The sequence below is a fragment of the Phodopus roborovskii genome, unplaced genomic scaffold (assembly GCF_943737965.1).
Source record: "Phodopus roborovskii unplaced genomic scaffold, PHOROB, whole genome shotgun sequence".
NCBI classification, from domain to species: Eukaryota; Metazoa; Chordata; class Mammalia; order Rodentia; family Cricetidae; genus Phodopus; species Phodopus roborovskii.
Genome location: NW_026126412.1, coordinates 3,081,009 through 3,099,260, shown reverse-complemented (window position 1 = coordinate 3,099,260; position 18,252 = coordinate 3,081,009). Strand labels below are relative to the sequence as shown.

The window sequence follows — 18,252 nt, the reverse complement described above, 5'->3', positions numbered from 1 at the left end:
ATTGTTGTGAGTTCAAGGCCAGCCTGGTCTACAAAGCAAGTTCCAGAACAGCCAAGGCTACACAAAGAAACCCTGTCTCAAAAGCAAAAACAAAAACAAAAAACAAGCAAACAACCCCCACCCCCCCACACACACACACACACAAAGAAGAAGAAGAGGGACAGGGAAGACTGAGGAAAAATAGCTAATTAATGAGTACAAAATTACAGTTATATAGGCATCCTAGTTTTCCACAATTCAATAGGGCAACTGACTATAGTCAGAATAACTTCCTGCACATTTCAAAATAGGTATGTTACCAACAAAATCTACGATTAATGTTCAAAGTCACGCTTTGCTTTGATTGTTACACACCGTTGGGATGTTTCTACATTTTATTAATTTAGTTTTGTACATGTGTATAGGTAAATGTATGCCACAGTACACAAGTGGAGGTCAGAGGACAACTTGCAGGGATGAGTTCCTTCCCTCACAGAGTGGCTTCAGGGATGGATTTCAGGTGATCAGGCCTGGCAGCAGGTACTGTTACCTGCTGAATCATCTCACTGTGATCAATATCTACTGTATACATCCATCAAATTTATCACTGTACCACATAAATATGAACTATTATTGCATGTGGTGTCATTTAACTTTTAAAATAATAAATAGAAGGATGAAACAATGGAGTGGAGCGAGCCAGATCCCATGTCCGCTCTCACCCTTGTGAGACTGTGAGGCACATGAGGCTGGCAAGAACCCTGTGGTGACACAGGATTTCTCTGCAAGTCCTATTCCAACCCTAAAAGATATTTTGGAGAACAGTCAGAATTCTAATTTGGTGCATTGAAAATACTATTCAAAGTCAGCTTTGAAAATGCTGAATTATTCTTTTATCAAAAGCTATTTTATATTTCCATAAAGGAAGAAGAGCTTGAGGGTCTAGAAAAATAATATTGCTGTGTTGAAAGAAAGCCTATTGGTAAGTTTTAGGAATTGGCCATTTTCCTTTTACCTGATATGATATGCATGCTTCAAGCACATGCCTTGACTAAGAATGAAATTTTTGAAGAGGTCCCTTACATTCCAAATTCTTCTTATGACTCTTTTTTCGGAAGAGTTGGCCAGTCTGACCATGAGGTACACCAAGAATTCAAGTGACAAGAATATTTGCAGAATTTTCTTGTTTTGCCTGATTTTGTAGACAATGCATATTTTCTCCTTTTTTGTCTATTGATAGAACTCTTGTTACCTAGTAATTTAGGGAGAATGGTAATTACTTCATCCTGACGACTCCAAAGAAACTATCAAAATCAGGATCTAGAAAGTCAGGCACGGCGGAAATACCTATAATCTCAGAAGCAAGTTTCAGGCCAGTTTATGCTAGGCATGTGGTAGGATTCTCTCAGAAAACAAAAATGATAGGAGCTATTATAATATAGATGGCAGGCTAGTGCTCAGGAGCCTACCTTTCTCAGCCACTTCGTGTACATATACAAACTCAAAACTCCTTTCTCCCCACAAAAAAAAAAATAAATAAATAATAATAATAATAATAATAATAATAATAATAAATAAAAGACTTTTCAATGCAAGCATTTCTGAAGAAAACAAAGAAAAAGAATATTTTAAGTAAAGGGGGAAGCACACTGGCATGTGAGCCTTTTCTGCCCTGACAGATCTTTCCATCCTTCCATCACCAGGATAACAACCCCAGGCTCTCACTAAGGCTACCAAAGCCTCCGCAGGTCTCCCACTTCCTTCTCGAAGGCTCATGCTGACTCCCACTCATGTCCCCCAGGACTTCCTATGTGCTGTAGAACCCACTTCCCCACCCCACTTCCAGTGACTCCTCATTTTCACCTCTCCCACTCCTACCCTTCTCATACCCCAAGCTCTGATTCTACCACTGATCTAGTTCCAGTGTACATAACACAATGAGCACCTCTGTGCCTCTACATCATCTCCTCATGTCCAAATCCCAATCACACTGCAAAACAAGGCAGAGTAGACCATCAGAGATACCATTTCAAATTGCTTCCACCAAACCTTTCTACATCCATACTGTCCCTGTCCATTTGCAATGGAAGAGGGATACATCTTTGATATGAAATGTCCTTCTGTATGCTACAAGTATATGTTGCTTTTATTGGTTGATGAATGAAGCTCTTTCGGCCAATGGCCAGACAAAATTTATGCCATCTTAGAGCCTTCATCCAGTAGTTGATAGAAGCAGAAGCAGACACCCACAGTTAAGCACTGTGCTGAACTCCTGGAATCCAGTTGTAGAGAGGGAAGAGTGATGAGCAAAGGGGTCAAGAACAGGCTGGAGAAACCCACAGAAACTGCTGGCCTGAACAAGGGGGAGCTCATGAACCCCCAGACTGATAGCTGGGAAATCAGCATAGGACCAACCCAGACCCCCTGAATGTGGGTATCAGTTAGGAGGACTGGGCAGTCTATGGAGCTCTGATAGTGGATCAGTATTTATCCTGAGTATACGAATGAACTTTGGGAGTTCATTACCCATAGAGGGAAACTCTCTCAGCCTAGATACATGGAGGAGGGCCTATGCACTGTTCCAAATGATGTGACAGATTTTGATGATCCCCAATTGAAGACTCCACCCCTGGGAAGCAGAAAGGGAATGAGATGGGGGGTTACTAGGGGGCAAGGGAGGAAGGGATAGAGAGGGAACTGGGATTGATATGTAAAACAAGATTGTTTCTAATTTAATTTTTAAAAAAATAGAAAGAATAAAAATTAACCATAATTAAATTAAAGAAATATACATATATATAGATATGTAGATAGATAGATAGATAGATAGATAGATAGATAGATAGATAGATATACAGACAGACAGACAGACAGCCAGGATGGAAATCCAAACAAAGATGCAAAGGAAGGCGGAGTCAGGGAGATGCTATATATCTATTGAAGGGGTACCAGAGCATTACCCGTAAGCCACAGCCTTGTGGCAATACATAGATTAGTAGAAAGGGATTGGTCTATGAGAGAGCTAGCCAGTAATATGTCTGAGCCATTGGCCAGACAATTCTATTTAATATTAGCCTCTGAGTGATCATTTCATATGTGGCTGTAGGGACACAGTGGGCAGAAGAGAACCTGGGCCAGTGGGACCCGGTGAGACAGAGAAAAATTTCCAGCTACATCTGTTTTGCCAGCGTGGGACTCTCAAGTTTCCACATAAGACCTGAAGAAGCTTAGAAAAGATGGGAAAAAGGGCAGTTCTGGAATGCATCTACAGAGCTGAGGACAGCTTCCCAGTTCTGTCTCTCATGCAGGCCATGGTGCACAGATGCTGCGATATTTGGGCTTGAGCACAGCATTATGGATTCCTGCTATGGTACACAGAGGCCTTTCCAAGGCCATGTAGCATGTTGTATGACATATTTAGCTTTTATTCATACAGACAGGAAAGGTCTACGGACAGTGTACTACAAGCTGCTTAATGGTGGCATGGACCTGCCACATCCATAGAGATGGGGTAGTGAACAAGGCTCCCAGAGCTGGTGGTAAGTGTACCCCCACCATGTTGAAAAGCCAAGAAGGAGGAACCAACAGACATCTGGTCCTAGCCAGGCCCACTAAACATTTTAAAATATTTTCCTTGTCAGAAAATGATTACAGATACTCAAAAAGGAGAGGTTCAAAACAAAAGTCCTCCAAACAGGTCACATTGTGTTTATTAAGTGTACATAGGCTTGGGATAGATAAAGAGGATAAAGGATAGACAGAGTCATAAAAAATAATTTAAGGATAATAAGCTGAGGTTCTTAAAGGAGAAATAGAGTAAAATATTATAATGAGCCATGTAAAGATGGAAAATACAAGAGTCTGAATTATATATATATATATATATATATATATATATATATATATTATTGTGTTTTCTTTGAATGTTTAGATGATCAATGAACTAACTACAGAGAGACATTTGATTGTATAGGCTGCTAAGCTAAACCAACATATATATTTTAAAGGTATCTTGACTTCAAAATTTAAGTCTAAGGACATGTTACTTTGGAGAAGAGATTCTGCTTTTGTTTCCACAGAAGATAACAAGCTATGGATTCCTTCCAGGCTAATATGGTTTAATCAAACAAGACCCCCAGAAACAGCTTGAAGACAACTGGCTAATCCAGTGTAAACTCACATACTACTATAACCAAGATTTAACCATAATTTTAAATTTACTCAGGATCCCCATAAGATTAACAGCACCCCAAATCAGTAGGAAGTAGTCTAGAAAACTATACCCAAATTCCCAAATATTGTTTATAAATGTTTATTTTCATTCAAATGGGGTTGATTATAAATGGCAAATGGTCACAGTCAATATCTTTCTAATGAAAAAAAGGAGATATGATATAGAAATGAATACATTGGTATGGATTTTGGTTTATTGATATAAATTTAAGGTCAATTTTGTTAAAGTATATATATTTTTACTTTTATTTAAGGTATTATAATTATGAATATCATTTAAAATGTAATATATAATTAAAAACTACATATTAATACATAGTCATATGTAATGCTCAAACTTATAGTCATTTTAGTTAGGTTTTCTAGATATACAGAAATATATTTCTGATGGATAGGTAATCTTCAAATACTTCAATGACCTACATTTAAAATGTTTTAAGAACTTAGACTTTTCTCAATAGTGAGACACATCTGCTCCTGGCAGCACCAATTACTTCAGAGAGGGTGATGGTCATTAAAGAAACTCCTTATGGAGTTTGACTTCAATATGACAAGACTAGCCATTTGGGCAAGAAACTGCTCTTCCCTGAACTGAATGACAGTATGCTATACGAACTGGACATACAGGACACATAAGAAAGTGACTGCTAAATTTGCCAAGATAAGATGGGATAATCCTTCAGGAATCCTGCTTCTCAAAGAAAACTGCCAGACATTCTGAAGGACACAGAAGAAAACAACTGACAATTTTTTCCAGTACAAGACAGATCTTAAAATTTCCTGCTTCACTGAGATGTCTACCAGACACTCTAGGCCTATAGAGGGAAGATGGATGCCCAAACATTGCAGAGGAACTTTGGGTGGCTGTCCAGGCATCCAGATGTCCCTGTCATTTCTAGAATTTTGGAAGTTGCTTGCAATGCACTTCCTGTTTACTTAGGTAACATTATATACTTCTGGGGTTTTTGATGGAGTTAAAGACTAGATACTTACAACTTTCCTTAGTTATGATAAATGATAAATTAGATATAAAACTTTAGAATCACAAAGATAGGCTAGATGGTAGAGTATTTTCTTTAATTTTGCCAAATACAAATAGACTAATTATAGTAACTATAATTCTTGTTTGATAACTGTTTTTGTTTTATATATAAAGCTAAAACCTTCCTTTTTAATTAGAAAGGGGTAGATGATGTAGGATGTCCTTCTTTATGAAGCAAATATATGTTGCTTTTATTGTTTGATGAATAAAGCTATTTCAGCCAATGACCAGACTAAATATAGCTAAGCAGGAAATCCAAACAAAGATTGAGAAGGAAGAAAGGCAGAGTCAGGGAGACACCAAGAAGCCACCAAAGGAGTAACATGCCATAACAACACCTGTAAACTACAGCCTCGTGACAATACATAGATTAATAGAGATGGCTTAATTTGTAAGAGAGAGCTAACCAATAATGTGCCTGCGCCATTGGTAATACAATTATATTTAATATTAGCCTCTGAGTGATCATTTCATAAGTGGCTGTGGGGATCTGATGAGTGAGAGAGAAGCTGGTCCAGTGTAAACAGATGAGACAGAGAAAAACTTCCAACTACATATCTTTTGGGTTGAGGATAAGTGAAGTTACCGCCTACAAGTTGGTGACAAGTACACCAAACCACCACCTTAGGGACCCATTCCATCAATTACACCCAGCTTCTCCTTCATTTTCAACCCTTGCCTCTCCATGGGCTCTGCCTCATCTACCCAATGAGTACTGGACAGTAAACAACACTTTTCCAGTGACAGAGTCTTCCAACATAGTATTTTGTTTCCTTTACCCCAACATGGGATGAATTTTTGGCTATTCTGACTGTGACCACATCCCTTTTTACACATACACTGAATATCACAGCCCACTGAATTCTGACTTTTCATCCCAGAACTCAGGTCTCCTTGTTGGTACATGCCAGAAAACTCCTGGTAAGGTTGCAGCATTAATATTCAAAATGCATTTAAACCTATTCTGTTTCAGATAATTTGTACCAAGCACTAGTGTGGGATCAGTGAAGGGAAGAAGTGAGCTGAGCCAGAAGTTAAAACTGGTAGGTAAAATTAGACTAGATACATAATTTATTTGGCCTGTGATGCTTTTGAAAACATATTAATGCCCCAAATCTCAGCAATCTGGAAAGCTAGCACAAAAACCTGAACTCATTTGATGAGGTTGTAAAAAATCCTAAACTCCTTTGATGGTGTTGTCTTCTGTATTCATGTTTCTCTTATTGGTTGATAAATAAACATTGTGTGGCTAGTAGCCAGGCAGGAAGGATAGCAGAAGAGGAGAATTCTGGGAAGTGTAAGCAGACAGGAGTGGTGCCAGACCCTTCTCTGGTAAGATGAGACCACATGAAAATACTTAGATTAATAGAAATAGATCAACAATTAAGACAGAGCAAGCAAATAAGAAGCCTTAGTCATAAGCCAGTTTCATAATTAATATAGTATCTGTGTGGGGTAAAAAGGCCGCAGGACCAGGCTGGTGGGAAAGAACTTCCTCAACACTCATTTTTACTAAGGGATATAGAAACCGTCTCTGTTGTCCTGAGTGGCAACGACAGCTGAAGCTGAGAGGCATCCTTTTCCTCCAGAAAACAAGGGTTCCATGATAAAGATGGAGGTTTCTGTTCCACCTGGTCCCATAGCTGTTTAGCTCCAAATAAACACACAAAGTCTTATATTAATTTATAAACTGACCGATGGCTCAGGCTACATATTTAGCTAGCTCTATCTTAATTATTAATCCATTTCTATTAATCTATGTAGTACCATGAGGCTGTGGCTTACCTGTAATCCAGCATGTTACTCCTTCAGCAACATGGCATCTCTTCAAGGCTCCTCTCTGCCTCCTCTCCCCTGCCTTCTCCTAGTCTTGTATCCCTGCCTATGCTTCCTGCCTAGTCACTGGCCAATCAGCGTTTTATTAATCAACCAATAAGAGGAACATATATAAAGAAGGATAACCCCCATCACCATGGTTTACCATGGCCTAAGCAGAGGCTCTTATATACTACCTTGCTTCTATAGTCCTGTGGTCATAAGAGTTTAGAGCTTTGAGATCCCTGCTTTAAATCAATGTTGTCCAACAGAAATACAAATTTAAAAGGGCAAGTGAAATTAACTTTAATATTATATGTAACAATCCAAATATCAATTCAAAAAATAAAGTCTTAGTAATAATACATTCCACATTCTTTACACTAAGCTTTCTGGGTTCAATATGCATAGTGTTGTATACTTACAGCAAATTCTGGATACACATTTCCAGAGTTCAACAGCCAAATGTGAAGGAAGGAAAAGTCTATAACCATTAAATGCTGCAGACTTTCTAGAGGGAGGCTTTGCTGCTTTGTAATTAGGCTCACAGAAGTTGTTGTGTCAATGAGCCAACTATCCAACCTCTACTCCGTGTATCAGACATTCAATCTTCTAAAACAGTGAGAGAACAGGTTAGTTAGGACAGGTCTGATAGCCAAATTTGATATTTTACTCCAAGTTGTAGTTGGGAAAGACATGGATTAGAAGAGACAGTTCTCCAATGATGAGCATGGGATACGGGAAGGGAGTGTTAGGTACAAACAGCAAGCCCGGCAGAGGGTCAAAGAAGAATAACAGAAATAACCTTCTGAAGAAAGTACAAGGTCCAAGCAGAGTCAAATACGCAGAGCATAACTGAAGGCTGGGAGCAGGAATCGGGAATGCAGGTGTGAAGGAGAAGTACCCCCAAGTCAGTGACAACACAAGGAAGTGCATCCCTGAGCCAGAGGACCCAAAAAGAGAACTCTCCCCTACACATCCAATAAGGACAAGAACCAGAATTAACATGCAGGCTGTGGCCAAACAGAGCCACCATCGGAAGAGGATGTCAAGTACATCTGATGTGTTTAAAGGACCTGGCATCAGGGAGACATGTACTCCATTACGCAATAAAGTAATTCTGAAGCTTTTCCAGAGACCTAAGCACTGAAGAGCTCCAGCCTGTCCACTCATCACTTCCTTCATTCAGGAAGCCATTCTCCTGGACCATTGTAGATCATCAATCATAGGTTGTCTACTCATCCCTTCATTCATGAAGTGATTCCCCTGGATCACTGTATATCATCAATCATAGGTCTGCTGTATTAAGGGTTGCCAAATTTCCTGTAGTGGTGTCAGCAAACTAATGCATATTGCTCCTAATAAAGGGGACCATGAACAAAGCTAATGATAGTAGTAAGATACAATGACCTTTAAAACATCCAGAGGACCACTTACCTATCATATTTTTTACATGTAATAGAGTCCATGGGAATGGGAAACAAAACTAGTGTAAAATACCTCGAGAGATATTTCACAATTTTTTTTAAAAAAGTGCTCCTTAAAAGGAAGTATAGGATTTTGTAATCTTTATTATATTGGAAATACAATTTTCATCCTATATTTAGAGTAAAATCAAATAAAAAATCTTAGGAAACTTGAAGAAAAATTATGATCTGATAGTTTTCAAAATAAAATTTATGGAGTTTGGGACATGGATAGCAGGAAATGCATTCTTCATGCAAGCACAAGAACCAGCATCTGGATCACCAGAATCCATGTAAAACCAGACACAATAATGTTGGTCTGCAATCCCAGCGCTCCTCTGGTGAGGTGGGGGGGACTGGAGAACCTGGAAGTTCCCAGGAAAGCTAGCCTGGGCACCAAACAGGGCACCTTGTCATAAAGAAGGTGGAGACAGAGGGCTGACACCTCAGAGTGTCCTCTGACCTCTACATACTTGGTGTGGCACAGCTACCCTGGCAGGCATTCATGTACATGCTCGTGTGTGCGCACACACACACACAATTTCCCAGAAAGTCCTCATGAAAACAAAGTCCTACATATTCAAAGAGAAAAACATTATTGAATAGAAACTTAGTTTGTTGGAAGACAGTATCATTCCCCATGCTAGACTTATGAAAAGCGAGGAAGTTAGAAGAAAAGGTCAGTGGTGACAAGGAAATTAAAATAGCACATGAAGCTAATGATGCAGGAAAATATACACTATTTTCAATGATACTAATAAATACAAAAACTAGAAATTTATGAACATTTGCAAAGTAAACCAATGGCATGCAGAAAGATTACCTCATTTTTATTTGATAACTTTGAATAAATGCAAAGACACCATATACACATGCAGTCTTTTCTAATTTTTATGAAGGTAAGCTTGTATAAAGTAAGTTTGATGTTCAAATCTATTTCATTCACATTAAACAAATGCCAAACCATTATTTCCCAGTTATAAAGGAATGCCTTCCTTGGATATTTGGCTTACCAAGAAAAGGAAATATTCCTGAGCAGCCAACTAAAAAGCCAAAACAAAAAGTTTTCTGATTCCAGACTTACAGGTTTTGCTTCTCTAAAGCTAATCTGGAATCTGAACTAAGGTGTTCCAGGTGCTCTGGACTAGTGCTGGGTAGCATGAAGGTACACTCCGCACAAAGTACTTAAGCAGCATGCTCAGAAGCAAGGCTGAGTGGTCCTGCAATGCTGCATGGACAATAGCTACCAGGAACACCTCAGAACCATGACATATTTCATTTTGAATTCATTTCCGGCCACCGCATATTCAAAAATGTTTTACCCTTGCCAGAATTTCCAGGACCCTTGGGTTCAATTATATAACCATAAGGAGGGTCGTGGCCCATATTTCCATACACTGGAACCTAGACGTACTCTTTACTGTTCATTAATTTTGGGTTTGTAAAACTCTCCTCACTGTGTGTAAAGGAGCCACACTACATGTTCCCTTGGAGTGTTAAAGACATTGGGAACTTTCATGTGCACAATCATCCGCTAATTTTATTCTTTTCCAAAAGAAAGGGAGGGGCATATCTTATTTTTTAAATTCATATATTAATTTTGTTTTCTTCCTCCAAGTGTTCATTTACGTTTCCATGATAATGACTACACATTTGCTAAAAGTCATGCATAGTTTTGTTATTACTCAATTGTAATATTATCAGACTGTTTTTTTCACCATTGCAAACAAAATACTTTCCATACTAAATGAGAAAACTGGCAAAACTCCTATTAATTTATTTTCCACCATTCATTTATTTGCAATGGCAATGCTCACAAACCTCAGTCTGTTCAATATTACTAACAACCATGGCTGTAGCAGATGTATATCAGGCAAGTCTCTCATGTCTAAATATTAATACTTTCCTTTGTAGGTTTCCAGATCCCGCAATTTTCCAGATGCAAAGTTTAGCTACATAGGGTTAGAGGGAAACATTACACTCCAAGGTCCCCTCTTACTGCATCCTTTTTTCTTTTTGGAATAAACTTCTGGTCCTTGTAGTTGAAGAATGGGCCACACTGCAGACTCTAGCTTCAGGGCCTCAGCAAACTTGGCCTCTCTTACTCTGACTTTGAAAGATACAGTTTCTGAAACCAGGCCCTCATCCCACCTTAAATTTTTTATAAAATTAAGTTAACAAAATTGCCTCTAGGAGATTGATTTTGACATTATTAGATTTGTTAGTGGAGTTGGTCATTTACATTAGGAATTATCATTTTAAATCTGTGCCTTCCTCAAAATTATGCTATGTTCTTTTGGAGCAATATTTAAAATACCCGACAAAACATTAACCTAAGTAATATTTCAATATAAGCTATTAAAAAGCCAGATGCACTTTACATATAGACTTGAAAAATTTCTCCTCCATGTTGCCGTACATGGAGTTTCATCTAAAGGCACAGAGGTTGCTCTTGCTGTGTTTCAAGGCGTCCCTCCCCACACTGAGTGGTTCACCCACCTCTCTTCTCCTGTTTTCTTCCTGGGAAAGCAATTGCAATAAAACGCCTTTAAAAAGAAGCAGCAAAGGTTTAACATTTATAAACACTACACGCTTTCACTTAGATACTAAAAATTGCAACATACTCGTTCCTCGGTTTTTCTGAAAATACTGACTTTCTGATTCTAGTGAAATATAATTTTAGTAACTCATCAAGACAGAATACATAAAATTGGCATATTTTTCATAGGCACACAAACTGAGAAAGCATCTTTCCCAACTGCGGTACAGAAAATGGAATGCATCTGCTATGACAATATGGCCCACAATGTGAACAAGAATCAGCAGGGAAAACTGGTTTTTCTTTCCTTCTTATTGACAAAGAAGAACATTTGGAATAATATATGAGGAGGCACTGTTAATGCCTGTTAGTGTTTTTCAAAAGTAGCTTGGTTAAAGGGAAGATAATGAGAAGGCTACATGAAAGGCAGCAGTTTGTTAAGTTTAATCGGTGTAATGTGACTCCAGATCTCCCATCATTCCCCTCAGCAGTCAAACTGATTTTTTTACTTTTGTTTAATATCTCTACCTAGTGTCAGAATGTAGGCACATATGTTGTTGAGACCTCATGCTGGTCTGGGGGTGGAGAAATGGGGAGTGTGTTGAAGAACATGGCTGATGCCAGGAGCAAGCAGAAAATAAAACAAATTTTCAAGAATTTTCCTAATTTTACAATGAATTGCGGGTTTTGTTTGTTTGTTGCCTTTAAGCGTCTGTACAATGGTAATCAGAATGCAATAATAAATGCTTTTACTACCTCATCTCTGTTTGTGCCCTTCATGTGCTATGAGTTCCTCCTAATGCCCAGGTGACTTAAGGATGAGAGGCTGAGTGGCAAGTCCCTGAGATGTACTTGGAAAGGCATGATGCTACAAACCAAAGCCTGCCCCTGGGCGCCGTAATGAATTCAGATCCGGGTTTCTGTTCCCTTTCTTCTCTTACTATTTGGAGGTGAGTTCAGCTCCTTTTAGTTGAACAAAAAGGTACTTTAAAGATTACTCACTACTGTCTTCTTCTTCAGTCAGAGGACGCTCTCCACTCACTGCTGGGAGAACAAGACCCCAAGCAGCAGGGGCTAGGGCATTCCTGCACCTGGCCATCCCCTTAGGGCTTACTATTGGTTCTGCTTATATTCATCTACTAATTCTTTAATTTTACTCCAAATTTTACATTCCTCTCATGTGTACGTTGAAATATTGGTTCCTTATGATGAAAAGCTTCTTTAGAAATATAAAGTGGTTAACATGTAGTTTTTAAATATAGTAAAATGTGCAATAATGCATCAGAAATTAATATAGATGATCTGTTGTAAAACTGTGGTGGGGATGGGATGATTTTACAACACATGCAAACTTGTAGACCTCTAGTATTAAACAGATCAAAGTCATCCCAAAAGTTAATGTTTAGAAGTTCACAAAACTGGTGAGAATCATGGAATCATGGGAAAGATTCTGAAAGCTGACCTGCGTACATACACCCACCCCTCCTGTGTTGCTTACATAACCACACATCTATCCCAGAAAGGTCACTTAATTCTTTGGACATTAGCTTCTAATCCATAAATAAACAAGAACTTCTACAGGACTGCAGTGAGCACTGAATAGTGTAATGCTGTAGAGTGCCCAGCATATGATGAAATCACACACTGTAGTATTATTTCAGTACAGTCTCCAAAACAGCTTAGATCTTTCTGACATAAAAGACATACTAGCGTTCTTAAAAGAAAAGTTGATAGTTTCAAAACTCTTTTGGTTTTTAAACGGGGGAGGGGGCACAAAGATAAATTTTGCTCATTGTTTTTGCTTTGAAAATATTTGCAGTTCAATAGACTGCAAAATAACTTTATAAATTAACTTTTCCCATAACATGATAGGTAACATAATTCTATTATTATGTGTTGCTCTAAAAGTTAGGAAAGATAAAGTATCGCAACAATCTCTTAAGGTTAAAATAAATATGCATTGGGACTATATAGAAACTCAAAAGCATTTCCTTTACCTCATAGTATTTGAGATATCTCACACTATTCTTAGTTGTCAACTCGACTGCATCTGGAATCAACCAAAACCGGAATGAATGGGCACAACTTTGAGGGGGTCTTTTCGTAATTAAATCTCTTGAAGAGGGAAGAACTAGTTCTAATCCAGATCTGTCAAGTGAGAAGACACACTTTGAATCAAGATCTTTGAACGTGGGAAGATCCACCTTTAATCTGGCCACACCTGCTGGCAGCCTATATAAAGGACATGGACAACTTTCAATTTGCCTTTGAAATAAAACAGAAAGAGTTCTGTTTTGGTCTGTTTCAAGACAATAAAAGATAAAGTTATGTGTTCTTTCTCTGCCAACGGTGTCTATATAACATCAAGTGTTTGCTAGACAGAAAAAAAAAAAAAAAAGGTAGATTAGACTGATTTCTGGCCTTTTTTTTTTTTAGAAACTGCACCAAGAAAATAGTAAATAAGCTATATAGCTTGTTTGAGCTCTTCTTGTCTCACATAATCGAAGAGTAAATTTCAGCAAATGGTTGAATTTTTTCCTACCTAGCTATTGATTTATTTAAAGTTTTAATGTAGTATCAGTCACTTAGCATGATCAGAATGGGAGTTAATAATCTAAGACATACTAAGAAAAAACAATTATTTTAGGCCCATCGTAAAGTTGGATATTTGAAGCATTTTCTACCATGAACATGATTTAATAGACATTTATAAAAAAAGAAAACTTTGAAAAATGGTAGGAGTAAACGAAGTCACCTCATGACCTAAAATTTCTATTAAAACACAGGAAAACCTCTGGTCTGAGTAATCGACAGGAAGTGTAAAGCATGTTTTAGAAGCACGTGTTTCTGATGACCTAAACTTCAGACCATAGGAACTACTTGACTAACTGGGATCCTGCAGTTAGTGGGACAGGATCCACCTGCAGCGGAAAGTTTAGAGAAGTCACCCAACTTCTCCGAGGAATCCTAACCAAATCCATAAACGCACCTTTCTTCACTCCCAAGTGCACCTTAGCCTTTTGCTTCAGACAATGCCTCATCCACAAGGCCGCCCGCGGTTGCGATTTCCTTTCCTAAATCTTGGGCTCTATTGGCTTTTTCTTTTGCCAAGAAAATGCTTAGTCGGGCATGAGGCATGTTGCAGGCTACCTCCAAAAAGACACCCATGCTACCTGTGACTTTTCTTTAGCTGTTCACTAAGCTACTGCTACTGGCACTGCTTTTGGAGACATGTCATTCTTATCAAAGTCAAGTCAGGGTAGACTTTGATAAGAATGACACCTGTCACTACTAAACTGGAGGGAAATGTTTCCTTTGCTCGGTTTCAACTAGCCAGTGGTCCACAGAATCGCTCGCAGGCACCGGAACCCTTCACAAGGAAAGGCAGACAGAAGCTGGAGGGGTGGCCCGCACGTTGCCACCTGGCACTCACCTGGCTGCAGCTGAGCTCTTCACCCTTAGGCAAAGCCTGGGGCTCGGCGGGACCTCGGGCGGGTTCTACCGGAGGTGGCGCGGGTTCCAACAACTGCTCCAGGCAGGCGGTGCCAGGAAGAGAGGAGCTCTTTTGGTGGCACAGGTGCACCCCAGAGCCCCTACGCCGTGCGCCTTCATCTCGGTCGCGGTCTCTCCTCGGGGGCGGTTGGGGAGATGAGGACAGCGAGGATGAGGCGGAAGAAGGAGCTGAGTCCGGAGAGCGTCCGCCAGGAGGCGTCACTCCCGCTGTCCCCGCGGCTGTCGCGGGCCCCTTAGCCACCGGCAGCAGATGTTCGCGTATGCGGCGGCGCAACGCGGACCCCTGCTCGGCTCTGCCAGCTCCTCCCGGCTCCAGGGGCTCCGGCGAGGAGCAGCACAGGTTGGGCTGCGAAGACGAGAACACTCGATCTAGCACTTGCTTCCGCTTCTTGAAGCCGCTCCACCTGCTGCCGGTACTCCCCACAACGGCCAGTGCGTCCTGCGTGGCCCTCGGGGGCGGCGGGGATGGGGTCGCAGTGGCCGCAGTGCGGCGCTCGGGGCCCCCGGTGCGCCCGCCCCCACCGCCCTTGCCCTTGCCCACACCCAGCTGCAGGTTCTTCCAGAGCCGGGCCTGGAAGGAGGGGGACGAGGCGGGCTCGGGCTCTCCAGCCGCTGCTGCCCGGGGCTCCATCCTCCACCCCAGGCACCTCCTGTCGCCTCCTCCTGCCTCTCCTCCGCCCTCTCGGGCTGCGCCTCCCCCGAGAACGTGGAGGCGGCGGTGGCGGCGACGGCGGCGGCCGGCGCAGCAGCACAAGCCAGGAGTGCCCAGCGGCTTCAGGCCAGCTCGGAGCAAAGCGGCTGCGGCCGAGGCCCTCCTGCCGCGGGGTGTCGCCGCCTCCGCCCACTGCACCTGCCCGGCTGGGCTGGCACGGTCACCAAGCGCCCGCGGCGCCTGCAAAGTTTCGAGCGCGGAACTCCGCCGCTCCAGTCCACCGAGTGACTCCAGGCCGCGCCCGGACTCCCCCTCCGCGCCGGCTAGGGGCTCGGGAAGCTGCGAGTACCCGGCGACGCTGCCAGCTGCACAGGGGACCACACCCGCGCCCTCAGGCCAGCACCTGTCAGTGGCAGGGCCGGCCGCCTCCAAACTGGGCGCGCACGCGGCTCACATCACAGGGAACGTCCGAGGAAGACGTTGCGGACCTGCAGCCTAGGCTAAGCCTCCCAGGACCATCGTCCCCCTCCTAGGGGGAGGGCAGGCAGGAGCAGGGTGGGGCTGCGTAGGTCTTGGAGCGGGCTTGACTTTAAGTATGGGTCTGCAGTCTCACACACAGCTTGCTTTAGGATGAACCTTCCTTAGGCTGATCAGACGAAGTGCATCCCAGTGAAGTCTATGTGCCCCTGGTGGGTCCCGCAGGGAGCTGCGCGTGCGGGAAACCTCTCCAAAGGCTGCCTCCACCCGGTTGGGCATCCTGGGCTCAAGAGGAGAGTATGATGTCTTCTGTCTTGACTTCATCATCATCCACCCCTTCATGCTCTTAGTTCGCGTGTGTGCTGACAGTCCTTATAATGGGCTTTAACAGTTCCCAGAACCTGACAATAAGGCTAACCCTTAAAGTAAGTTGCAGGGAATTCCCATTGAACAGAGAGATGAGATGGGAGGGTGTTCACTGCCTGTGACCCTATTCAGAGTTCAGACTTGTTCTTTTCAAACAGATTTTCTCTTTTGTTACTCCTTGCAGTTTGTTGGAAGACTGATTTAAAAAAAAAAAAAAAAAAACTTTTTAATTTTCCTTCTCTGGCAGTCTATGCACCCAGGATCTCCTGACTTCACAAGAAGTCCACTGAAAGATGGTAATGTCTCATCCTTCCCTCCTCCATCCTACCTTCCTTAGAAGCTTCAGACAGTGTTGTTTGCTTACTTAAAGTGGACATTCTCCTTTCTGGGCAGCAATTTACCCTGCAGGTGTGATCAGCCTGTCTTATGTTGTGTTTTTCTTACCCTTCTAACAAACATTTATTGAGCATCTACTATGAGCCAGGCAATGATCAGCACTGTAGAAACAGTTGTGAACACATAGAGAGCACTTGAGTTGGAGTCAGGGAGTAAGATAAAAATCTAATTTTTAAGAATGAAGAGTCTCAGAGAGGTAATAAGAGTACTGTAACTTGATTGCTCTAATACTGAGCAGCCTATTAAATTTGAGTTTCAGACAAATCGCAACAAGTCTTGGTACACTTATATCCCAAATATTACAGTGAACAAAGACCAAAGGAGTATAGTTGTTTAGCCTAAGTGTCTTGTATTTACTGAATCTAACAAGCCCATATCTAGGAGTTGTGTGTTAGAATTGTGTGTGTAAAAATAGTCTCTCTGAGAAAAATAAATTTGAAACGAAGGGACAGAGCCAGCCACTGAAAATCTAGATGCAGTGTTCCAGGGAGCCCCAAGGCAGGAAAGACCTTATCAAGATGTATTCACACAGAGATGGAGACTGTTCCAAAGAGGGTGAAGGAAACCAGCCAGGACTTGTCCATTGGGAGTGCAGGGTCTTCATAGGGACATCCCATAGAGGAGTTTGAAACTGCTGTAATTAAGTCAGGAACCATTTGGGTGTATCCATCTCATGGTCTACAGAATACATAAAGTCTGCAATAACTATAAGTATGGCCCAACGTAAAAGAATTTAAAAACTTGATTACATGTTGTTGTTTTCTTTTTTTCATGGACTTTGCAGGTGACAATGTGTCTCAATGTCAAAAGGTTGGGTGTGTCTGGTAGATTATTTTTAAATATGGGAATAATGTGTATAGTTTAATTTTTCTATTTTCTGCCTAATTTTGTCTTTACCTTTAGTGGAGAAGATTTGGCAGTTAGTGGCTCCTAAGGGGAAAAGTCACTCTCCTTTAGGGATGTGGCTAATGGTAGATTGCCTATACCCTGGTGGGTAGCCCTACACCCATGTGCATGTGGGCAGCACCAATTGTGCTTAGGGAGTTATTAAAAATGGGTTTTTTGTTTGTTTGTTTGTTTTTAAGAATATAAAATTAGTAGAAAGAAGTGTTAGAAGGTACTAGGTGGAGCTGGAGGGAGGTGGTGGTAGATGAGTATGATTAAAATACATTATATAAATATATAAGATCTCAAAGGATAAATTCATTTTTATTATTAATATTTTCCTTATTTTACATGTTGATTCCAGTTCATTCTCTCTCCCACCTTCCCATGCCCCCCACTGACCCACCCCATCCCATCCCCCACCCACTCCCCGGGGAGTGAGGACTTCCAGGAGGGATCATCAAAATCTGTCAAGTCATTTGGGGTAGGGCCTAGGCCCTCCCCTTACTCTGGACTAAGAGTAAGGGGAATGGGCTACCAAAGTCCATTTGGCACCAGGGATACATACTGGTTCCACTACCAGAGATCCCATAGACTGCCCAGGACTCCTAATAGAGACCCATGTTCAGGGAGTCTGAGTCAGTCCTATGCTGGTTTAACAGCTGTAAGTCTGGGGTTCATGAGCTCCCCCTTGTCAGGTCAGCTGTTTCTGTGGGTTTCTACAGCCTGGTCTTGACCCCTTTGCTTATCACTACTCCCTCTCTGCAACTGGATTCCAGGAGTTCGGCTCAGTGTTCAGTTTTGGGTGTCTGCATCTGCTTCCATCAGCCACTAGATGAAGGCTCTAGGATAGTATATAAGTTAGTCATCAATCTCATTATCAGGAAAG

General features: G+C 41.5%; 1 protein-coding gene across 9 annotated transcripts in view; it reads right to left on the bottom strand.

The window, feature by feature from the left end:
* Nucleotides 1–15,669, bottom strand: part of Mctp1 (multiple C2 and transmembrane domain containing 1) — a 528,156-nt gene extending 512,487 nt beyond the window's left edge. For 6 of the 9 annotated variants that reach the window (XM_051182781.1, XM_051182775.1, XM_051182776.1 and 3 more), the window contains exon 1: nt 14,508–15,669. In XM_051182781.1, the coding sequence (XP_051038738.1) occupies nt 14,508–15,218 (711 nt within the window). In that variant the 5' untranslated portion in view covers nt 15,219–15,669. The remainder of the gene's footprint in view (nt 1–14,507) is intronic. The other 3 variants (XM_051182777.1, XM_051182782.1, XM_051182780.1) reach the window with 2 other exon arrangements.
* Nucleotides 15,670–18,252: the final 2,583 nt, after the last annotated feature.